The 24,724-nt window shown below is 43.5% G+C and overlaps 2 protein-coding genes across 2 annotated transcripts; both read left to right on the forward strand.

Moving 5' to 3' along the window:
- The first annotated feature begins 1,549 nt into the window (after window positions 1-1,549).
- LOC117061078 lies at window positions 1,550-9,063 on the forward strand. The gene is made up of 5 exons (XM_033173757.1): window positions 1,550-1,730; window positions 4,493-4,666; window positions 5,457-5,556; window positions 6,349-6,479; window positions 8,146-9,063. Exons 1-5 carry the CDS (start codon window positions 1,686-1,688, stop codon window positions 8,416-8,418), a joined length of 723 nt encoding a protein of 240 aa, XP_033029648.1. The 5' UTR covers window positions 1,550-1,685; the 3' UTR covers window positions 8,419-9,063.
- Window positions 9,064-10,897: 1,834 nt separating this feature from the next.
- Window positions 10,898-23,927, forward strand: DCAF10 (DDB1 and CUL4 associated factor 10). Its single transcript, XM_033173057.1, has 7 exons — window positions 10,898-11,311; window positions 14,113-14,226; window positions 15,121-15,318; window positions 16,907-17,109; window positions 18,670-18,780; window positions 19,941-20,086; window positions 22,311-23,927. Exons 1-7 carry the CDS (start codon window positions 10,968-10,970, stop codon window positions 22,677-22,679), a joined length of 1,485 nt encoding a protein of 494 aa, XP_033028948.1. The 5' UTR covers window positions 10,898-10,967; the 3' UTR covers window positions 22,680-23,927.
- Window positions 23,928-24,724: the final 797 nt, after the last annotated feature.

Raw genomic sequence — 24,724 nt, forward strand, 5'->3', positions numbered from 1 at the left:
CATTTTCCCAGCCTATACAAATGGGGAAAGTTTTCTAAAGTCTGCATCCCACAGCTCTGTTAAGCAAACTTGATGGTCTTACTGTTTTCTTAATTCTTACAAGGGGAATAAGAAACTATTTTCCATGAAGGAACATGCTCCTTGTCTCACACACTGGTTGCAGTTTTGACCTTGGTTGTAAAATATGTATAAACGTCTTACCTGGAAAGAATGTAGCCTACTTTAAAGTTTGGATTCCATATCTGCTTTAACACAAAATTGTCTAAGGCCTTTGCCCATTGTACAGGAGATCTCAGAACTACCTGCAGGCAGGCACTGGGTCCAAAATGCATTTTGTTTGATTCACAGCCTCACATCTTGTTGCACTTTTCATCAAACATCCTAACTAAAATGGAGTTGAACCTCACCTAATTCTGTCCCCCTGCAAAGATGAGAGGCCCTGTAAGAAATGATTAGATGCCCTTGTATGGGATCTGTAGCAGTTCACACCCCAGATCAAATCGGGCTTCTTCTCTGTGAAAAGGATGCCCTGGAGGTAGAAAGTCTAATAAATACTGATCTTGAGAGATGGGCACAAGAAGAGATTCAGTGTCTAAGAATGAGGTGTACCACACTATGAAATTACTGCAATGGCATCTAATGCCATCGGCCTTTCCTCATAAACGCCCTAAGGATCAGACCTTCCCTTATAATTTGACAACACTTGTACAACCAGTCAGGCCATGAATAAAATGTATCTGCATTCAAATGACAACACTTGGGTAGTGTCTTTTTCTGATCGATGGAAGGGCTGTAGTTTTGTGGTAGAGTATTTGTTTCAGATAGAAAAGGGTCCAATCCCTGACGTTCCCAGGAAGGCATAGCTGTCAACTTTTCCCTTTTAAAAAAAAGGGAAATTCCCTTCTTCCAAATAGGATTCCTCGCAAGAAAAGGCAAAAGTTGACAGCTATGCAGGAAGGGCAGGGAAAGCCTATCTTAAAATTGCAGAGAACTGCGGCCATCACTAGATTAGGGGCAGGCAGGAAATCTCTGGATCGCCTGATCTCTGGGTGATTTGCAGTAGATTGGAAAACTTTTATGACTCCCTTTTCTTTAACAATAGCAGCAACAGCACAATTGCCTTCCCACCCCAAATTATATTTTTTAAAATCAAAAAAGCTTTGGTAACCAATAATTGCTTTTTGTGTGTGGAAAGACTGTGAGCTCCTGTGACTTCTGTCAACTTCCTGGATTCAGAATTCTTTCATTCTAGGACTGCATTCCTAATCCTAACCAATTACCTGAGAATGATTTCCACTGAATTCAATTGCCTCTACATAGATATGGTTAGGAAGTAAGTACATGGATTTTGCACCAGGCCCAGTTTAGGGGAATCTTAGGATTCCAGAAGAAAACGGAAGTAGAGCCTACAACTTGAAATATGCCCACTCTCCTGCTGTGGAACAATTGTTGACTGAGTAGGGATTTCAACAGGGCGGGACTTGCTACTCTTTCCTCTTCCACGGGCTGCTGTTCCTTGTGTTTTTCCCCCCTTGCACTGGGGAAGTGTCGAAATGTGGGCGGGCTAGGGGAGACGTCGTCCTGCAAAGCGCTCTTGGCTGGGTTACTAGAAGACGGCTCTCCGCCTCGCCTGCGCCTCCATCGGCGCCGCCCAGGAGCGCAAGGAAAACAGCCGCGGTTTGGCAATGTGGCGGCTTCTCCTGCAGCTCGGCCGTCGGGGTTCTCCCTCCGTGAGTATCTCCATCGCCACAGGCATTCAACCCTGGCTGTCGATGCGCGCTTCGGAGGATGGCAACGGTCCAGAAAGGGGCGCGTCTCCTTGGCGCAGCGATGCCATTGGCTCCCTGCGTCTTTGCGCGACCGAGGGCACCTGGATCAGGTCAATCTAGTTCAGCCCCTGGCCAGACAGGTGACATAGAGTCAGACCATTCCATCGATTCAGACCAGTCATCCGCCTAGCTTAGTACAGTACTTTCTATTGTCTGCTTTGCACTGACTGGCAGCTTGCCGGGCACGGAGATCAAATGCCTGCAGCGCTGGTTCTGAAAAGGTGGTGCGCTCCTCCGAGGGCGAGAGGTGCAAAATTCCTGTTAAGGAGTTGATGTTGTTGTTCAGTCGTTCAGTCTTGTCCGACTCTTCGTGACCCCATGGACCAAAGCACGCCAGCCAGGCACCCCTATCCTCCACTGCCTCACGCAGTTTGGCCAAACCTGTTAAGGAGAGTGAGTGCCAAATGCCTAGGGACTTCCGGATGGGGTAGGCACTTGACTTCTTCAGTTTTGCCTTGCAGTGTTTCCCCCGCACCTCTCTCTGGTCACCTATATGCCACGCGCAACCATTAAAGTAAATCCAAGAGGGAGAAAGTGGGGAGCCCTTCTCATTATTTATTGCTTGCATCAGCACAACTGGTCTTTTTACCAAGACCAAGAACAAATTTAGTTGGTCTCTAAGGTGCTACTGGAATGATTTTTTTATTTTTATTTTTGACTATGGCAGACCAACACAGCTACCTACCAGTAACTGGTCTTTTTAGTCAAAACAAAATCGAAAATTCTTTCTAGTAGCACCTTAGAGACCAACTGAGCCACCTGTAACTGGTCTTTTTAGGTTAGTGGTTCTAAAAAAATTTCTCTGGGTCACACTTTCAGAAGAAAAAATTGCTCACACCACACTGGTTATTTTTTATTATTATTATTATTATTATTATTATTATTGATAAGAAATACATTGGAAAACAAAAGATACCTACCAGGGTGGATTGGCAGATGAAAGCAGTGCTTTTTTCCCTTTAAAAATGTTTAGGGGTACTCTCATTTTGACTCAAGAAAACCACCATTTTATAGTTCAAATCGGGGGAAATATAGTAAATGGACAAAAGTACAAAGATTCATGAAATGTTTAGGGGTATGTGTGCACCAGCATACCCCCAGAAAAAAAGCACTGGATGAAACTATTGGACTATGCAAAAATAGCTAGATTAACCGGGAAAATCAGAAACCAGGAGGATCAAAACTTCAACAAAGAATGGGACAAATTTATATTATATTTGGAAGATCACTGTAAACACTTGAACTCTTTGGCAGGTTTTAAATAACTCTTGCAATGATACATAGATTTTGGAGGACTGTAAATTAGATGGACTTAAAATATGCAGTTTTAAAGTTACTTAAAGAAACCATGGAGGGGAGGAAGGGTGAACAGCTGGATTCCAGATCACAATTAGGTTTGCTCTCAGTTTGAAAAGGTATCTATCAATATTTTGCAAAATATATTAATTATACCATTCTATACTACACTGAACTGTTTAAATGTTTATTTGATTGTCCTTGAATCTTCCTGCCACACCCTTTGAGAACCAGTGTTCTAGACTGTAAGGCTGGCAAGGGGGACATGGGGTTCCCTCCGCCCCACAAGCTCATGCATCTAGAACAACCAGCCCTTGCTGTAGAATGATGCAAGCAAGATGTGGCAAAATACCAAGGATCAAAACTGACAACAGACTGGCCTTTTCCATTCTGTGAGAGAAGTCAAACCATATTCTCTCCAAGAAATTGGCACTTGTTTGATTTATGACAACCCTGGTGCAGCACGATTCTTTGGCCGTGTTTATCCAAAGAACGTCAGGCTGATTTGAATGGGCCTTTACTACTCCATAAATATGCCTTGGAACAAGATGTCAATGGGATAAACTTTTAATCTTAACAGCAGAAAGAGTGTTTCCCTATGTTGCTATCCGGCCGTTACACAAATACCTGACTCCTGTAAGCGTTAAGAGCACAATTTCCCAATATCTCTGATTGCACAAACGTCTGTTTCATTGCAAAAAAAAATAGAGGATATTTCTACATAAATAAGGGTAGGGTGCTGATAATGCCAAGGTTGCAGGGTCCCTTCCAGCTCAACAATTCCGTGATTCCAAGCTCTTTTCATCAGATTGCTTTAGTGCAGAGATGAGGAACCTGTGGCCCTCCAGATGTTGCTTCCATCAGTCCCAGCAAGCCAAACTCCAGCTTCCATAAGTCCCGGTGAGCATGGCCAATGGTCGGGGATCATGGGAGCAGAAGGCCAGCAACATCTGTACAGCCATAGGTTCCCAGTGTGGTGGAGAGCCAGTGTGGTGTAGTGGTTAAGAGCGGTAGGCTCGTAATCTGGGGAACTGGGTTCGTGTCTACGCTCCTCCACATGCAGCTGCTGGGTGACCTTGGGCTAGTCACACTTCTCTGAAGTCTCTCAGCCCCACTCACCCCACAGAGTGTTTGTTGTGGGGGAGGAAGGGAAAGGAGAATGTTAGCCGCTTTGAGACTCCTTCAGGTAGTGAAAAGCGGGATATCAAATCCAAACTCTTCTTCTTCTTCTTCTTCCCCATCTCTGTGCCGAAGAGTTTTGTCAGGCCCTAAACTGTGTAGTTACTCATTTTACTCATTGAAGCTGATGGAGCCAACTTTGCACTATACTACAGCAAATGGGGCATTTCTTCCTTTCTGTGTTTTAGCTCCTGCCTCCTGGTGCGTTGGGGAGCTTTGGGGTGAGACCCAGAACTGTAGCCTCGAACCATGCATATAGCACAGACGAGAGGAATGCCACTAAGTCCACTGAGCGCTTTCCAACACGTAAGGAGGATTTGCCAAACGATATAGCAGAGCTTATGAAGAGAGAAGAAGCAAAGGTAAGACTGACATATTGGAATCACCGTATAAGACAGCTGAGCACCTAGCAGGCCAACCGGTTCACTCCATTAGGTTTAGCGTGTCAGAGGCTTGCAAAATTGAGGCAAAGAATACTCGCTAGACTTTATTACAGTAATAAGCTGCCTTATCCCAGGTCAGCCTGTTTATCCGCCTTGCCCTGCATGGTTTTGCTGAACTGAACCACAACTCACAGCACCCCTGGCCATGCTTCCTAAGGCTATGGAAGTTGTAGTTCAGCAACATCTGAAGGGTCAAAGGTTAATTAAACACATTAAGCACAGTAAAGCATCAAGCATGTTCCCCACTTCTGGTCTATTCTGGCTGGTAGCAGCTCTGCAGAGCCCCAGACAGCGGATCTCTACCACTGCCTGTTCCTTCTGAGTAGAGAGATTAGGCTGAGAAATTAGGATCTTCTCTGCAAATCACGTCAGCTGTGGCTCTTCTCCACTCCTTGGATGATTCGGAACGAGAGACTTGGCATCAGCCTGCAGTTTTCTAGTGAATGGCCCTTAGCTACCAGTAATTGTGCCATATCTGAGAATGGATGGCATTGTATAGACCAGGCATAGGCAACCTTCGGCTCTCCAGATGTTTTGGCCTACAACTCCCATGATCCCTAGCTAACAGGACCAGTGGTCAGGGATGATGGGAATTGTAGTCCAAAACATCTGGAGAGCCGAAGGTTGCCTATGCCTGGTATAGACCCTTCCCTTAACGGCAATTTTAAGGTGTCTTGACTAGCTTTCCTCCCCCTCGATTCCCGAACAGCGTGGGTTTTTACCCAATGTGTTCAAGGTGATGTCTCACCGCCCAGCAGAACTCAGAGCATTCCTTGCTTATTTCAATGCCGTCGTGAACAACGAGACAGGTAAGCATGGTGATCAGACTATGGACTTCTGTCCTGCCCCAACAGTCATAAACCCCCAGTGGCAATGTTATTATCATCTACTTTTCTATTTTTATACCAGTCCTTATAAAAAAGAAAGAAATCCCAGAGTAGTTCACATCAAAATATGCAATCAAACATACTGTGCTGGGTTGAGCATCGGCTCTGTGTGCACTCCAAATTATAGGGCAAATTGGGCCAATCTGGGGAAGGCCCTCAGGTTTCTGAGTTGCATCATACCATGAACGAGATGCCTCAAGGTGGACCTGGGACTCCCTAAGCTTCCAAGGCGCCCTGGGGCTTCAGTTTTCTCCCACCTCCTCATGAGAAATGAAATGAAGCTGGCTTAGGAAACGCCCAGAACTTGAGAGGAGGGAAGGAATGAGGGCAGGATAGGGCCAGGGCTGTTCACAGCACCCCTGAGCATCATTCAAATCACCCCAGGGTGCTACAGCATGCTGGTTGAAAACCTAGGCACTAAAGCAATTATCGAACAGATGCATAGTACGCTCGAGAGCCAGTGTGGTGTAGTGGTTAAGAGTGGTAGACTCGTAATCTGGTGAACCGGGTTTGCGTCTCCACTCCTCCACATGCAGCTGCTGGGTGACCTTGGGCTAGTCACACTTCTCCTTCAGGTAGTGATAAAGCGGGATATCAAATCCAAACTCTTCTTCAAACTCAGATACAGGATATAAGCACATAAGCCCAGGATTAAGTGACTCATTCCCATGACTAAATATATGATCTGCCCTTTGCATGTCTTTCCTTCCACAGGAAACCTTAGCATGGCTGACAAAGAGCTCATTATCGTGGCTACGAGTGTTGCAAACCAGGTTCCCTACTGTGCAGTTGCACACGGTGCCTTACATCGGATGTACTCTAAGAAACCAGTCCTGGCAGATCAGGCGAGAACCCATATTTGCTAGTCTTAGTGTGTATGTGTGCGTTTCACTTCTGTGCTGTTTTAACTAGCGAGCATCCACTTACGACCTTGCTTCTGCACTTGTTCCAGGTTCAGGCAGAAATCCGGACTCTGCCTATGTGTAACAGCTTGCAAAAGAGAAAGAGAGATGAATGAAATGCATGAAGGGAACCTGAGTCTGAATTTGAATGCTAGTTTGTGCAAATTATTCTGGTGAAATCTTTATAGCAGGTTTTTTCCCCCTTTTGTGCAGTGCACTGGAAATATGATTGTAATTTAGCATATACAGTGGTACCTCGGTTTACGAACTTAGTCCGTTCTTAAACCAAATCCGTTCTTAAACCGAGGCGCGGTTTCCCTAATGAGGCCTCCCACTGCCGGTGCCCTTCCACCGTTTGGCTTCCGTTCGTAGACCGAGGTAAAGTTTGCAAGCCGGAGCACTACTTCCGGTTTTGCGGAGTTCGTAAACCGAATAGTTCGTAAACAGGACAGTTCGTAAACCAAGGTACCACTGTATAGCAATTTAAAAGAAACCTTGAAATGTTACTGAACAAAAATTATGAGATTATAATTTATTATATTTGTATATATACAAACCTATGATTAGTTTATATTTGCTTTCTCTAACCTGGTGCCCTCCTGGTGTTTTGTAATGGAACTTCTCTCATTCTTGGTCACTGATCGAGCTGGCTGCAGCTGATAGAAATTGGAGTCCATCTAAAGAGCAGCAGGTTGGGGAAGAAAGACTATAATATTACAAGGTGCTGGGCATCTATATAACTAGATAAGTGCATTTAAAAGCCTTATGCAGCAGTGTTTAAAAAGGCCCTTGCCCAAGGCTAAGAATTATATGGAAAGGGGCAATTTGCTAGATGCTAATTCTCATGCCACAAAGCTGAGAGGTCACACTTGGTAATATTCCCTTTTCTGTACAGTCAAGATGGTTGCAAGCATATTGCTCTGCTTTCTTTTGGACTACATCAGCGAGGCCAAGATGGTGGGTCTGGTTGTCTGGGCATCTCTGGACCTCCATACACACTGCCCAGGCTTGTGTCCTAGGGAGGTCACATCAAAGCTGCTAACTTAGTGGTTTGACTTCACCCCCGGAGTTGCACTCCATTGTTTCTTGAGACAGCCGAATGCCAACAACCCAAAACAAGAGCAAAGATTGGGGGGAGCACTTTACTTCTTTGCATCACTCTGTTCACTATCTGGCAGTGATGCAATGCAGTTTATATTCAAGGTCATTCCCTAATCCTTCTTTTCAGCCCTCAGTCTCTTTGTCACTGGTCTGATGCTGCCTGTATATATGGTCATGTCCCACACTTGGCCATTACGTACCCCAGCAGCTGTGTTTATTACGTATTATTATTGCAGTGGCGCCCGCCCTGTGCAACGCCCTCCCATCAGAGGTCAAGGAGATAAACAACTACCTGACATTCAGAAAATACCTGAAGGCAGCCCTGTTTAAGGAAGTTTTTAATCTGTGATATTTTAAGGTATTTTAATATTTGTTGGAAGCTGCCCAGAGTAGTTGGGGAGACCCAGCCAGATGGGCGGGGTACAAATAAAGTATTATTATTATTATTATTATTATTATTATTATTATTATTATTATTTATTTTTCCTGCTGCTTTGTTTCTGTGCAGATCATGGTGAACTGGAAAATGGCTGACCTAAGTGATCGTGAGCTAGCCATGCTTGAGTTTGCACTCGCTGTCTGTCGAGCAGATACCATCACCAATGAGCACTTTCAGAAGCTGGAGGCACACGGGTTTGACCGAGAAGATGCTTGGGACATAGGCGCCATTTCAGCCTTTTTTGCCATGGCAAATCGCATAGCTCAGTTCACAGATATGCATCCAAACCCAGAATACTACACCATGGGAAGGACACCGAGAGAGAAAGAGAAGACCAAATAGCACCCAAATCTTTGGAAGGAAATTGGACTCTGGATGCTAGGGCCAAAGTTCACTAATTAGTAAGTGGCGGATACAAGTTAAAAATGGCAGGCAAAGAATGCAGTGAGAAGGGAAATGCACTTTCTATTGCACAATAGTCCTGAAGAGCAGTGCTATTTTTCTAGAAAAAGAGGTGCTGGAACTCACCATGAATGCCTCCCTTGTTCTCTTATAATGGCACCCACTTGAGAGGTGCCGGAACTGAGTTCAGGTGAGTCCCTCCTGAAAAAAGCCCTTTACAAGTACTATATATAAACTATATCCCTATATATACCTATATGTCTTCTTAGGAACATTTCCATCTGCACCATCTAAAACTCAAATCATAAAGATGTGAAAGGTTTCCCAAGCTATCTGTTAAAATTAATAGGGCGAGCCAATGAAGAGTAATTATGGAGCTTCTCATTTCATCATGATGCGTCTTCTAGGAAGTCAATATTTAACCGCAGTATGCAAGGAAGCGAGTGAAAATATACAGCTAAATAAATAACCAACCCCATTTTGCAAGAAAGTAAATCTTCCATCTCTGCAGGTTTAATGATGTACTTTGGTAGTTGCATTCCATTTCACAGACTTGTAAATAAATAAGATTAAAATGGTCAAGTATGGTATAATGGTACTAGTGTGCTTTCTAAATCCCTGAAAACAGTTTTCTCCTTTATTTACTCTGGCAGCAATTGCTGTGTATTCTCAGTGAAAATACACACACAGACACATGGTTTATTTAAAAAAAGTTCAGATAAAGCTGACAACATGAAGAAACACTGCAATCTTAACAGCGCAAGATCATTCCTCCCCAGGTTACAAACATTTTAATTATTTTTTTGGAAATAATCTTTATTTGATTTTACAAGTATAGAATTATAACAATGCAAAATACGTATCCATATATAGAGATTTATTCGAATCTCTGGACTTCCCACCTTGCCCTCCATGGGTCCTATTGTGAACCTTTTCAGCTGCATATTATTTAGTAGGCTAATCCATATTTTATGTCTCTCCATTTTGCCCATAATATTTGCTACATTACAAGTGGTATTGCAATCCTGTTAATGTTTTCATCTGCTTACAGTGGTCTCCTAGATAAATTATGAAATTTCCCCATTCTTTATTGAAGTTTTGGTCTTGGTTCCTCAGTTTTCTGGCCATTTCGGCATAGTCCATCAGCTTAGTTTGCCATTACTCTCTGGTAGGGACTTTATCTTCTTTCTATCTCTGGGCTAGTAACATCCACGCGGCTGTTGGCGCATACATAAAAAGACTTTTCTGCTCCTTTGCAATATCGGTACCTACAATTCCTAATAAAAAAGCTTCTGGGTTTTTTTAAAACAAAAGTTATTTTAAACATTTCCCCCCCAATTCATTATATATCATTTCCCAGAATGTTTTTATTACCTTACACATCCACCACATATGGTAGAAGGTGCCTTCTTTTTCTTTACATTTCCAGCAGATATTTGTACTTGTCTTATACATTTTTGCTAACTTACTAGTAGTCAAATACTACTGGTACCTAGTAGTGTGCTTTCTTAATGCCTGAAAACAGTTTACTCCTTTATTTACTCTGGCAGCAATTGCTGTGTGTACGATGTTAGCAGCCAGCTGGCAATTTGAAATCATTCTAACAAGTGCTGAAATTACACTTCAGATGGATCTGCTACTCAGTGAGAATACACACAAAAACACATGGTTTATTTTCAAAAATTCAGATAAATCTGATGACATGAAGGTACACGCAGCGTAATGGACTGCTGTTTGGAAAGTGAAATTTCCTTATAATTCCATTTAATTTTGTTTCCTTATTAAGGCTTTTTATTGTCATTAATTTTAAATTAATGTGTGTATTAGTCTTAGTATTGTTTTATATGAGCTTAAAGCTGAAATAAAGTGCAAGATCATTCCTCCTTTTTTGAAATAATTTTTATTTGATTTTACAATTATAACAATGCAAAATACATATCCAGTTTTGGAGATTTCTCTGAATCCCTGGACTTCCCACCTTCCCCTCCATGGGACCTATTGTCAACCTTTTCAACTGCATATCTGCATTATTTAGTAATCCATTTTATGCCTCTCCATTTTGTCTATAATATTTACTACATTATAAGTGGTATTGCAATCCTGCTAATGTTTTCATCTGCTTACAGCGGTCTCCTAGGTAAATTACAAATGTTCCTCAACAAACATTTATTTTTTATTCTCTCTCTCCCTCCCCCCAGCCAGCTTACTTGGAATGGCAGGGGGCGGGGCGACCTACACCGGAGGAGGCGTGGCCTTCAGAAGGGGCGGGGCTTTAAAAGGGGGGCCTGTTCGCTCGCGCAAGGGAACCTATGGGGAAAGGAATCCCGACGGACCTTTGAAGCCGAGTTGGTGTTTCTGGCCGGCGCCTTTTCGAAGGGTGCTCACCGCACCGGAAGTAGGGGGAAGGAGGCGGAGGAGGCCGAAGGGTGTGTGTTGTGTGAGGGGGAGAGAGGAATGCCGCTGCCGGTGGCGGCGGGGCCGGGCTCGGGATGAGCTGGAAGGCGCGCTGGGGCCCTACCCCAGAGCGGCCGCCTCGCGGCGAGGGGGACCAGTCGTCGCCGCCGCCTCCGTCGCCTCCCCGGGAACCGCCGCCCCCGGAAGCCGCAGCAGCAGCCTCAGCAGTGGCGGCGGCCGCCGTTTCGGTGCCCGGCGGGGGCCTGTTCGCGTGGGTGCGCGGGCGGCGCCTGGGCCATGGCGGCCGCTGCGTGGAGCCGGCGAGGGACACGTTCCGGGCTATGACGGGGCTCTATGGCGCCATCCAGCCCGCCGATTCGGTTTCGCCCATCACCCGCACGCACGGCGCCGTCTTCAACCTGGAGTACTCCCCTGGCGGGTAAGGCGGAGGGACCGTCGTTCGGAAGTTCGCCTTCCTAGAATCGTAGAATCTTGGAAGGGACCCCGAGGGTCATCTAGACCCACCCCCTGCGAGGCAGAAATCTCGGCTGGGTCATACAAAGCAGGTGGCTACCCAACCTCTGCTTAAAAAACTCCAAAGAAGGAGAGTCCTTCACCTTCCGAGAGAGCCCGTTCCACTGTCGAACAGCTCTTCCTGTTAGAAAGTTTTCTTTTTTTCTTCCTTTTAATTTGATTTTACAAGTATATAATTATAACAATACAACCATTCATATCCACATTTACAGAGGAATCTGTAAATGTCAGAAAGTTTTCCCATATGTTTAGTCGGAATCTCCTTTCTTATAACTTGAAGTTACTCACTTCAGGTCCTACCCTCCGGAGCAGGAGAAAACAAGCTCGCTCCAGCCTCCGTGTGGCAGCCCTTGAGATATTTGAAGATGGCTATCATCTCTCTTTTCCAGGCTAAAAATACCCAACTCCCATCAACTGCTCCTCTTAAGGCTTGGTTTCCAGACCCTTGATCATCTTGGTCACCCTACTCTGCATATGGACCGGCTTGTCAATATCCTTAAATTGTGGTGTCCAGAACTGGACAGAGTATTGCATTGTTCAAAAGGGATCTATTTAGATACTGAGCTACAGTGTGTTTTGCTTCTTTATATTCTGTCACACCCACCCGCATACACACACACACCCAAAAACCCGAAGTATGGGTCTAGCAGCTGGTATTGAAATTTGAAGCATAGAATTGTGCCCTGCTGACTTTCGCCCCCATATCTTAATCTTCTTTGGAGATACTATATTGCATTGCAATGTGATTTCGGATCCTTCTGCCCCCTGTGACTATTTGTGAAAGTGTTGAGGAATTCTACAGCCGAGTAATTGGCCCCACAAGACTTATGAAATGTATTCCAACATGAACGTAAGAACACAGTATTTATAAACTACATGAGGGTTGATGCCACTTTTAAAGCTGCTGGTGTGCATTTGTATGGCACATACAGATGTTTTTAAAATAACCTAAATCTGATTTGTAAATCCACCTTCATTTCAGTCTTATGTCAACTAGAGAAAGTGGTGCAGCAATAAAACTGCTCGCACATTTGCCAACTAAGCAGGTATGGTATGGTTTCAAATTGGATGGGAGCACTGCATGTTGAGATTCCTGCATTGCAGCAGGTTGGTCTAGATGACCCTCAGGGTCCCAACTCCACAATTCTTTGATTCTATGAACTTGTCCTTACTTTCAACAAGGTTTTCTGCTCTTTCACCCCATCTGTTGGGCATCCCTGGAAACACATGACATATCTCTGATGCCTACAGTTTATCAGTAACTGATGTCCATAAGTGCATTTCTTCCCAGTCTAAACGTCAGTACTTATTGTGCATTTTCTAGTAGCAGGAATATAGGAAGCTGCCGGATAATAATTCAGACCATTGTCTGTCTAGCCTGGCATTGTCTACACCAGGAGTGGAGAAGTCTTTCCCCTTCTATCCCAGTCATTTACTCACAGGAAAAGTAAATTGGGTGCTTGAGATAATGGTGACAAGAGTCATCTCTTCTCTCTCTGTCCCCTATTTTCTTTCATTTTGCACCCCTCAACCCCAGTGATGCTTGGTAAATGGTGGTCCTAATTCTTAGTCGATTGACATAGCAATTAGTGAGTCGATTGGCATTGGAAGTATGCTTTCTGAGTTTTATGGAAGAAGCAACTGAGTGGTATTCATCTGTGTATTACTTAATGAACATGATGACATCACACCTAAGAGTTTTGTTGCACATACCTAATTGGGGGAGGAGAATTGGACACTGAAGTTTGATCAAATAGGAGTAGCCTTTTGGGGTAGGCAAGAACAAATTAACATGCACGGCATACAGTCATTCTTTTCCCCAAAGAATCCTGGGAACTGTAGTTGGTCACAGGGCTTCAATTCCAAACACTCTTAACAAGCCAAACTTCCTAGAATTCTTGCTATGACAGTTAAAGTGGTATAATACATTCTCATTAAACATATGGTTGGGTGGGGAGAGGAGCATGTCCCTTTGCCTGACTGCATGACTGTGCAAGGCCTCCAAATTGGTTTAGGGTCTGGACCTGAGCCAGGGCTGCTTTGAAGCACCAGATTGGGCCCCAAACCATTTTTGTGGTGCCCCCGTACAAGACTGCCCCTTCCAAGTACGTGAATCCTGCCAAATGGCAGTAGGATGCTTGCTGTGGATTTCCTGCAAGGGCTGCCTTTGTAGTTTTGAAGTGGCGTCACTTAATCTTCTGTGGTGTTTTGACAACAATTGGCCTGAAAATTAAACGATAGGGAGCAGGTTCCCCTGGAAAAGAAATCTGAAATTGCAGACAAATAGGAATGCGTGGACAGCAACTTCCCTCTTCCTCCCATTTCCTTTCCGACATCATAATGCATCAGGATATCACGAAGTTTAGCTGGTGATATATTACAATGTTGGAAAGCAGGTATCACCCAGCCCTACCACCTACACAATAACACTTCTGGTTTCATGGATCATTTGATTGTGGTCATATAACATGTGATCAGTTGGTGGCATTTAATTAATTGATTCACAACCCACTACATCCAGTGCGTAGAAATTCTGCAAGCCACTCCATGGAACGCCTCTGCCTTTGGTACTATTATTCACGTTTCAGCTCTGTGTTTGTGTGCTCTTTAAATAAGGAAACCTTTCTGTTCTTTACCAGATGTCATTGAGAGGGTGTTGAGTTTCTTTGGGCATAATAGTCTGTTTATTGTTTCTTTCCTATCCAGGTCAGTGCTAACTGTTGCTTGTGAACAGACAGAAGTCCTTCTTTTTGATCCCATATCTTCAAAGCACATCAAAACTCTCTCTGAAGCTCACGAGGACTGTGTAAATAATATCAGGTTGGTTGGCTGGGAAATGAAAACCAGTTACAGATATCTAAAATTCCAGTACTTGTTTTATTTAAGCTCTGGAAGCATTGATGCTGTAGTGACAAACATATATTCTATTTTCTCTTTTATGTTTTTCCCTCCCATCAATTAGTAATGAGAGTCATGGTACTAATTTTTAATTTTTTGCTGCAACCCAAGCCAGAACTTGAATGCTGTTGCCCATAAACAGCCGCAGAAAACTGAGGCAGCCCCTGTCTGCGTTGCCCATCCCTGAATCTGTTTCTTGGTGTGAAGCTAGTCTGCAATGGAACCAAGGAAACTGCCTTCTTGGTGTACAAGTTGGACTTTCCCTCTGTACACTGCTTCACCGCCCATCCCCAAATGGTTGTAGTTTTCACTTGCCATTCTCTCCCTTCACCCTAAAAAATTGCTAAGTGTTTTTGTTTTTCGGCTGGTGCCTTCCCTAAAGAAGCACAGGTGTGCGCGCATCTTGGACAGCTCATTGCATCAGATAACAGTGGAATGCTCTATTGAAAATTTGCATGTTTTGATGTTATTGAAATCTCTGGAACAAATGTGCATTGAAGGGATGATGAAACCAATCCAAACATGGGAATGTGTTTTGCCTGCCTTCTAAATCTGAAACCAATCCAAACATTGGAATGTGTTTTGCCTGCCTTCTAAATCTGTTTCTTCAACTCTAGCTAGCTCCCAAATGTTCACCTCCAATCTGACAATGCGTGTCTTTGTTTCCACATCAAGATGGTATGAAAATCAATATCCTGGCATCTCTCTTCATGTGGCTGTCATCTCAAAGTTGCTTTTGGGGGGCCCGATTTAGAGAGGTTTTGCATGAATTTCAAGATACTAAACAGCCTCCCTCCCTGTCCATTTTATTTGTAGGTTTCTTGATAACAGACTGTTTGCAACTTGCTCTGATGACACTACCATAGCACTTTGGGATCTGAGGAAGCTGGACACAAAAGTGTGTACTCTGCATGGTCACACTAGCTGGGTAAAGAACATTGAATATGACACTAACACAAGACTGTTGGTAACATCAGGATTTGATGGAAATGTTATCATTTGGGATACCAACAGGTAAGCAGATTTTAAACTGGCATCCCTCTTGATATGGAAATATTGAGGGAGATAGATGTCTGCTGCTCTGAAATTCCTTTATTCTGTACCTCATTTGCAAACTTGCTTGTTGCAAACATGGTGTTATGGCACCTGGGGTTGCATAGACTCAGTGTGTGGGTTAAATCGAACAAGTGCCAAGTAGATGTGTATAGAAAAAGGGGCTGGGTTAAAGTCTGTCCGCTGTCATCCCCGTCCCCCCACAGTCTGCAATAAGCCAAGGCATCCCTCTCAAAATTAAAATAACAGATATAACTCTGTTTTCAATTGATAAGAATGAACTTCTGAGCATGCCCACTTGAAGCAAACCTTGATAGTTCATAATAATAATAATTTATTTATACCCTGCCCATCTGACTGGGTTTCCCCAGCCACTCTGGGCGGCTCCCAACAGAATATTAAAAGCATGATAAAACATCAAACATTAAAAACTTACCTAAACAGGGTTGCCTTCAGATGTCTTCTAAAAGTCATATAGTTGTTAATTTCCTTGACATCTGATGGGAGGATGTTCCGCAGGGCGGGCGCCACTACCAAGAAGGCCCTGTGCCTGGTTCCCTGTAACCACACTTCTGTCAGCGAGGGAACTGCCAGAAGGCTCTCGGAGCTGGACCTCAGTGTCTGGGTTGAACAATGGGGGTGGAGACTCCCCTTCAGGTATACTGGGCCGAGGCTGTTTAGAGCTTTAAAGGTCAGCACCAACACTGACTTGTGCCCAGAAACATACTGGGAGCCAAAGTGTGAGAGGGAGTTTAAATACTAATCACTGAATTACAATTACAATGCTTTATACTTAACCAATCCTATGGCTTGAGGTAGTAATCCCTTGTCATTACTAAACAAGGTTGTATTGTATTAAGCCTGAAAACATGGAACAGTTGAGAAAGAGAGTAGGAATGAAAGAACATTGGCACTTGTCTGGTTTGGTCTCAATAGATTCACAGCAAAACACCCAGTGTAGCTGGATATGCTAATGCAAAATTTCCTCCATGAGATCTGGCTCAGGTAGCCTTGTCTTGTAAGCAGAGCTTGCGTATAGACAAACCCCAGACCAGAAAAGTAACCCAGTGAGACCAGCCTTATCTCCCACTTTCATTGTATGAAGTAGAAAGGGAGGAGTTACAATGAGCACTGTATTACTGTTAAGATAAATACCACCTTAAATATAAGGCCATGGTTCTTCCACATGTGCCTACGAAAAGCAACAGAATGGGCCTTTTCTGTGGTGGCTCTCCGTTTGTGGAATGCTCTCCCCAGGGAGGCTCGCCTGGCGCCTTTGTTACATATCTTTAGGCACCAGTCAAAAGCATTCCTCTCCTCCCAGGCCTTTGGGTAATTAAGTAATCTATGACCTTTTAAACTGAGGGAGTGTTGTTTATGTTTGTTACTATGTTACATATTTTTGTGCTTTTATATTGTAAACCTCCCTGTTATCTTAAGATGAAGGGTGATAATAGAAATTTAATAAATAATAATAAAAAATAAATAAATGGAATTCTTGAAACTAGAAGCCGACAGTGGATGTGGTTTGATGCTTTTCTTTCCCCAGGTGCACAGAAGATGGTTGCCCTCACAAGAAGTTCTTTCACACCCGCTTTCTCATGCGCATGAGGTTGACACCAGACTGTTCCAAAATGTTGATCTCAACCTCGTCTGGGTATCTCCTGATCTTACACGATCTTGACTTAACCAAATCCTTAGAGGTTGTCAGCTATCCGATTTTAAGAGCTAGGAGAACAACATCCAATTCGGGTAAGTCCTTGTGTTTTGATTAGTATATACTCCTGTCATGTCTGCTATTCATTTGCCTAACAAGAGATAGCTAGCGCTTGGGGAGCTGTGCTGTGAGCAGTGAATTAGCCAACCCCTCCGTTATTTATTGCATTTCATCAAGGAGATCGACTTGTCCACTGAAGAGCCTTTACATGATGCATTGGATTCTGGGTAGAGTTTTAGGGCATGCACTCAAAGTTCATATATAGTCCCTGCTGTGATTCCACCATCAGCTCATGTGAACTGAATGTGTTACACTTCCCCCGCCCCAAGGCTTCCCTGTGGCTGCAGCATCTGTGGAAGGAACATTGGTAGTGGTGTGTGCAAGGTGCCTTTCAGATTCACCATTACTGATCTGCTCACTGAAGAACTCTGATCAGCTTCCAGAAACTCAGGATTTCATGGAAGACAGTTTGTAAATCTTTGCTTTGTAGTGGTGGTGAGTTGTTGTGCTTTTAAAAAAAAAACAAAAAAAACCTGCTGCCTTTTTCCTTATCTGTGACTACGACAAGTAACCATTTAATACAAACTGTTGGGCCATTCCATGAAAAATGAGCCTGATAAGAATGCTAGATGAGTGCTGGACTTTGGTGAGGAAGATTCCAAACGTGCAGTCTTAACCATTTTTTTAAAGCTAAAGACAAAAGAAGTTTAGTTTATGGACCTTCTTTTCAAAAGTCCACCCACGTAGTCTTCACAGAAGTGTTCAAGTTAAAAGTTTTCTGATGATTGTCCCACCCGTGACAGCATTTTTTCCTTAATTTTGCATCGTTAAATTTCTTAAACTTAATTTCTGATTGCATAGTTGTAACCAATAAACATTGATCTAAACAGATATGCTGAGTTTATCATTGATTCACCTCCCAACTCAGAGTTTTTCCATAAATCAAACTTCTCTCAAGCTCCATGTCCTTTTTTTGTCCCACCCGTGACAATACTTTTAACATTTAATAAAATTGTCAAAAATATCTATAAAAATAATTAAAAAATAGTAAAATGTTCAGTATTTTATTAACATAGTTTAAATTTTGGGTGTTAATTTTTATGTATATTTACATTGTTACACATGTGTGAATACCAAAAAACATGGTCCAAGTGTCCCACCCGTGACAATGGAATGGCCCTGTTGTCCAAAACTATAGGAGGAAAATAAGAGAAACCTAAATAATGCCTCCCCAAAGTAGAAGCTTACCCAGAAGCTCCATGGGCTCTGACATTAGCAAACATCCACAGGGAAGAGTTTAAACCCGTGGTTCCCAAAATGGGGCACATGCCCCACAGGGGGGCAATTTGAAATGAGTTATTAATAGTGAATGGCCTTTTAGGCTTCCTCCACGTGAATAGTTCACTTTTTGAATAATAAGAATTATATGTCACCGGGGGTGGGGTGGGGATCAGGATTTTGGAGGTGCTTAGGTGGGGCATGACCAAAGAAAGGTACGGAACCACTGGTTTAAAGTAATGGAACACATGAGATTGAATGGTTGAACAGGATCCCTTCTGTACATTTCATTTTATACGTTACTGCTTTCTTCTCAGATTTGACATCTGCCACGTCGTCCATTCCTCGGAGCGCTGGGTCACCATGTCATCAGAGTGACACAAACCTAGTGTCTGAGAAGCTTATGGTACGAGCTACCCAGCGAGAAGGTGTGTTAAAACAGGGTTAAACCGGGGGGGGGGGGGAGGTTTCCACCAACAAGGGTGTCCCAGAAACTAAAAACGGTCTCCTACATTCAGGTTCAATAAAGTTAATGCAGCCTTGCATCTCCATGTAGGCTGCTTGAGGACTGGTTCACAACTTCATGCTTGTCCTTTGATTTAAAAAAAAAACAATTTTTATTCATTTTATAAGCACATGCAAAACAAAACAAATACAAAACAAACAAACAACACACAAACTTCTTATATATTTTAAACATTATTCCACTGTCATTTTAGGGTGACTTCCCCCGATCTCCTCCCTCTGAAATCCATTTTCAGTCTTCATTGGCAATTACATACAGTGGTACCTTGGGTTATGAACTTAATTCGTTCTGGAGGTCTGTTCTTAACCTGAAACTGTTCTTAACCTGAGGTACCACTTTAGCTAATGGGACCTTCCACCGCTGCCATGCAATTTCTGTTTTCATCCTGAAGCAAAGTTCTTAACCCGAGGTACTATTTCTGGGTTAGTGGAGTCTGTAACCTGAAGCGTCTGTAACCCGAGGTACCACGGTACTGCTAGCAATCACCCAGAACCATTTGTCTATAACCTATATATCTTATAAAACCCATCTCCAACTTCATTACCACAAACCTCTAACCACTTCCCTAAGGAATATAAAATTTAAACATTACAATATTTTTTTTAAAATAAATACATTTCTTCCAATCTTCCTGCACCATTTCCTCTCCTTGGTTGCGTAGTCTTGTCAGCTCAGCAAGTTCCATAAAGTCTATCATCTTCATTTGCCATTCTTCAACTGTTGGTATCTCTTGATTCTTCCAATTCTTGGCGATTAGTATTCTTGCTGCTGTCGTGGCATACAAAAAGAAAGTAATGTCCTTTTTGGGGATTTCTTCCCCTATAATTCCCAATAGAAAGGCTTCTGGTTTCTGGTGTCTTTTAACACCTTTTTCATTTCATTATTCATGCTTGTCCTTTGATAACTACAGGCCACACACTTGCGTGTGCCGATGAGCTTTGGGCCCAGTGCAGTAGACTTCCATTCACACCATAGTTCTTATGGTCCATTGTTTTCTTTGGCTGACAAGCAGTTTGGGAAATGAAAGGGGGATAGTGACAGTGATGCTTTCTCTCCCTGCAGGTGGATCTCCGCGCAATAGTCTTGAGGTTTTAACCCCAGAAGTTCCTGGAGAGAGAGATCGCGGGAACTGCATCACATCGCTGCAGCTCCATCCCAAAGGATGGGCTACACTTCTTCGATGCTCAAGTAACACTGATGACCAAGAGGTAGGTAGAGTGTGTTTGAATCCCTGTGACGGGGTGAGCTCCTGTAGCTCTGTCCCAGCTCCTGCCAACCTAGCAGTTCGAAAGCATGCCAGTGCAAGTAGATAAATAAGTACTGCTATGGCAGGAAGATAAACGGAATTTCTGTGCGTTCTGGTTTCCGTTGCGGTGTTCCGTTGCGCCAGAAGCGGTTTAGTCATGTTGGCCACATGACTCAGAAAGCTGTCTGTGGACAAACGCCGGCTCCCTCGGCCTGATAGCGAGATGAGTGTCGCAACCCCATAGTCGCCTTTGACTGGACTTAACCGTCCAGGGGTCCTTTACCTTTTACTTTACCTTATATGCAAATAATTTTCTTTTCTTGAAGAGAAACTAGAATTCTTTCACATTAAAAATCTACACCCAGAATAGGAATGAAGTGTCATCCCACTGATAAATTTGGGAATTGGTTCCTCCCCCCCCCCTTTCTCTAATGCAGCTTGGCAGTTCTGTGTATCCTGCTCTCTTTTCAAACTGGAACATTTGCCATGTCAGTAGAAGCCATACATGGGCACATGTTGCATACGCTCAGTTTAGATGTTTATGACAGATGAGCATTTGGTTTGCTACACCCTCTTTGAAGCTGTCTTTATGTCCTGCTCTGTGAAGCAACTGAGAAATGGAGGTACCGGTATTCCCTTGCTTCTGGCACTGATTTAATTTTAAGGTGCCTCAGGCAAACAGAAGTGAGTAATGAACAAAATTCACTACCACAAGGTAGAGCAGCAGCCACTAACTTAGGTGGCTGGCTTTTAAAATGCTGTTTAGCCTTTTGAGGTGCACCTCAACTCCATATTTTGAGCCCTATTTTCCCCAGAAAATGTAAGAATACAGTATCATATTGGTCGCTAACACTGAACAAGTTTGCAGAGCGGAAGAAAATGGACTAAGGTGTGCTGCAGTGTGTGGGTTTGGGAGTTAAGTATAATTGTGTGCTATATTATTACAAACCATTGTAAGCTGCTTTGAAGATCCTTTGATTGAAAATTTGGATATACATCTTCAAACGGAAAGATTAATAAAAGTGTAAGTGTGACACAGAGGCCTGTCTCGCAAAGGCGATGTACGACAGTATTAGAGTGCTTTCAGCTCAGGCCAAAAGAGAGCCCCTGGAAATGAAAACAGGTCTTGCAGTGTGGGACTCAGACCCATCCAGGAACACACAGGGACTCACCTGTTGGTTGGACTTGCAATTTGCAAAGCAGTGCATTAGATCCAATTCATGGAGTATAGGTTTTGGGGCATAACTGCTGAATGAAACCTTTATATCCAGGAGAGACATAGCTTGACTCAGCTCTCATCAGCCCCTGCCAGTGTGGCCAGTGTTCAGAGATAATGGGAGTTGTAGTCCAGCAATATCTGGAGGTCTCCATGTTCTATATTCATAGGGTCATCCAATTCTGAATACCAGAAACAGGTGATAAATAGCAAAGGGACAATTGCCCTCATATCCTGTTTGTAAATTTTCCATAGGCAGCTGAATAGCCACTTCTGGAGTGCTGGTCTAGGTGACTTCTTACTGTAACGCAGCAAGGCATTTCTTGTCTCCTCATAGATGATTATAATAATAATAATCTAATAATTTATTATTTATACCCTGCCCATCTGGCTGGGTTTCCCCAGCCACTCTGGGCAGCTCCCAATAGAATATTAAAATCATGATAAAACGTCAAAAATTAAAACTTCCCTAAACAGGGCTGCCTTCAGATGTCTTCTAAAAGTCAGTTATTTCTTTGACATCTGGTGGGAGGGCATTCCACAGGGCAGGCACCACTACTGAGAATGACCTTTGCCTGATTCCCTGTAACCTCACTTCTCGCAGGGAGGGAATCGCTAGAAGGCCCTCAGAGCTGGACCTCAGTGTCCGGGCTGAATGATGGGCGTGGATACGCTCTTTCAGGTATTACTGGGCCGAGGTCGTTTAGGGCTTTAAAGGTCAGCACCAACACTTTGAATTGTGCTCAGAAATGTACCGGGAGCCAATACGGTCTCGGCAGCCACTCCCAGTCACTAGTCTAGCTGCCGCATTTTGGATTAGTTGTAGTTTCTGGGTCACCTTCAAAGGTAACCCCACGTAGAGCGCATTGCAGTAGTCCAAGTTATATTCTTGGGCCCACATCAGTAGGATGAACTGGCAGTTAGCAAAGTGGATTAATTGTACTTTTCTCCCCCTCACCCCTTGCTGTAGTGGACTTGTGTCTACGAATTCCAAGAAGGAACTCCGGTCCGGCCCGTTTCTCCTCGCTGTTCCCTCCGATTGACTCATTGCATTGAGGAAGCCAATGTTGGCCGGGGCTATATCAAAGAACTCTGTTTCAGCCCTGACGGCCGGATGATCTCCTCCCCGCACGGCTATGGGATTCGCTTGTTGGGATTTGACACCCAGTGCAGTGAACTGGTGGACTGTTTGCCCAAAGAAGCCGCCCCCTTGCAAGAGATTCGCTCGCTCTACTCGCACAACGACGTGGTCCTAACCACCAAGTTCTCCCCGACGCACTGTCAGATTGCCTCCGGGTGCCTTAGCGGTCGTGTTTCTTTATATCAGCCAAAGTTCTAGGCACCTCTTGCCTTGAAAAGAACATTTGACTTTTTTTTTTTAATTCAGTTTAGTTGGAGTCTTCTTTCTTTAAAAAAAAGAAAAACTTGTAAATTTGGACAAGTACAGAGTTACTCTGACCCTTGGACTGAAGAAAAAAAAAAGACAGGTTCAGTCCAGCCCTTTATGTGTGCGTGCGTATGTGTGTGCGTGCTGTGATTCTGAATTCACACACCAGACTTCCTGCTCATTCTTTCTCTTTCCTCCTGATGATTCCACTTGTGTCGTTTGGATGTAGCATGGCAGCACTTCTAAGTCTTGTCTTTCCGTGTGACTCTTAGTGCAAGATGCTAGCTGGGCGTGAGAAGGGGGGGGGACACCCAGACACAGCCCACATGCTTCCTTTGCCTGGAGTTTGCTGTATTTTTCTTCTTCTTCTTCTAGGAATGAAGCAGTTCTCTCGCACACTAGATTAGATACAGCCAGCAAATGCATTGTTTTTTGTTCGTTTGTTTTTTGTGAACTACGGGAAATGCTGTTGCTACATTTTGGTATTGTTCTGCTATAGTTCAATCTGTTGGCTGGAGTTCCTAAAATTGTATGCTGTTTATTGACAGTTCTTCCCCCCCACCCCATCCAAAAAATGACTGGAAGCACAGTTATTCTTCCTTGTTTTACTAGATATAAAATTTGTTGAGAACTGGATAGCTTAACATCTTGCCCTCACGAGTCTTGTACAGGAGCACCTTCTATAATAATGTATGGGCATGGGAAGGAGTGTTCGTTGTTCACCTGAGTATGTGCCCAAAAACTTAGATATACAATCCAGCAGGAAGTCCTGCACAAATCTAATTGAGATGAGACTTGAACAGCAGAATTTTCTGTTGAACTGTGTCCAAACACTATGATGGCTTCCATCACTGTGGAAGGCTTTTGGAATTAATAAAACCATTTTTTCCAATATCAAACTAAATTGTTGCCCCATACTGTTTCCATTTTGCAACATTATAAAGGCCCGCTGGCCTGTTATTTATGTGCCTTGCGAGCCACAAAAGTATGCTACTCCATCTGGGAAAAGGCCCACCATATATGAGGATTGGTCAAAAAGTTTTGTCAGGATGATACTTTCTCTCCCATGGCAATAACAACACATAATTCTTAGCACATAATTGTTAGATCCTTTAGAAGCATTCTGCAGATCTTCATTAAAATGGCTTTAAATTGTTTCACCGTTACAGACGCTTGTGTGAAATAAATCGAACCATCATATTTGTGTAGCTTCATTTTGACAAAAGGAAGGGTAAATACTGCAGGCAGTCAATAGCACCTGCTGCATATGATTATGGCGACTCTGCCTCATCATTCCACAGGATCAGACACTGGACAGCAGAATTTAAACATGGCAGCAAAAGCTTTGAAGATGATCCAGGAAACAGAAGGCTTGCAACTCCCCATAACAACAAAGAGGTGGCCAAAGTAGAATCTGTGATCATGGAGGATCCCCGAGTCTCCATTGAACATGTTGTGCACAGACTGAATGTTTGGATCACTCACTCCAGTTATACACGACCATCAATGTTCATGAGAATACAGCAGTGTCTCTTAAGTAATTTGTCCTGAACTGCTGGAGCAGATTGCAAAAAGATCTAGAGAAATGTTGTCATCAAAATCAATGCTCCGAATGAATGCTAGGTCCATCACTAGGATGTAAGCAACAGGCAGCTGGCATGCAGTGTGTGTGTTGCCTCACTCCCACAGAAGAGGTTCGGCATCCTGAAATCAGCTAGAAAGGTGATCTTGAGGGATGATAGGGTGTATTTCTTAATGATTTGGGGGTTGGCAGGAGAGCTGCAACGAGACCATTGCAATAGATTTTAAATTACATGAGATTATAAAGAAACGGGTATGGTGCACAGAAGTGCTCTGGCAGCTCAAACGACCATCACAATAATTAAAATCATCTGATTACTTTCTGTTTGAAAAATCAAGAGTCTATGTGGCATGTGCTCTTTCTTATCTAATGATGAAACCCTGAAAAGTGATACCATGGTTGGAAGACCAAAAAG

This window comes from Lacerta agilis, chromosome 16, assembly GCF_009819535.1.
Source record: "Lacerta agilis isolate rLacAgi1 chromosome 16, rLacAgi1.pri, whole genome shotgun sequence".
In the NCBI taxonomy this organism is placed as follows: domain Eukaryota; kingdom Metazoa; phylum Chordata; class Lepidosauria; order Squamata; family Lacertidae; genus Lacerta; species Lacerta agilis.

Excerpts from the sequence above, each read along its gene's own strand:
- LOC117061078 (XM_033173757.1), top strand. The coding sequence starts at position 1,686 with ATGTGGCGGCTTCTCCTGCAGCTCGGCCGTCGGGGTTCTCCCTCC. Across the intron at positions 4,667-5,456 it reads TGAAGAGAGAAGAAGCAAAG|CGTGGGTTTTTACCCAATGT; the intron begins GTAAGACTGACA and ends ATTCCCGAACAG. Across the intron at positions 5,557-6,348 it reads CGTCGTGAACAACGAGACAG|GAAACCTTAGCATGGCTGAC; the intron begins GTAAGCATGGTG and ends TTCCTTCCACAG.
- DCAF10 (XM_033173057.1), top strand. The coding sequence starts at position 10,968 with ATGAGCTGGAAGGCGCGCTGGGGCCCTACCCCAGAGCGGCCGCCTCGC. Across the intron at positions 15,319-16,906 it reads ATCATTTGGGATACCAACAG|GTGCACAGAAGATGGTTGCC; the intron begins GTAAGCAGATTT and ends TTCTTTCCCCAG. Across the intron at positions 17,110-18,669 it reads GAGAACAACATCCAATTCGG|ATTTGACATCTGCCACGTCG; the intron begins GTAAGTCCTTGT and ends CTTTCTTCTCAG.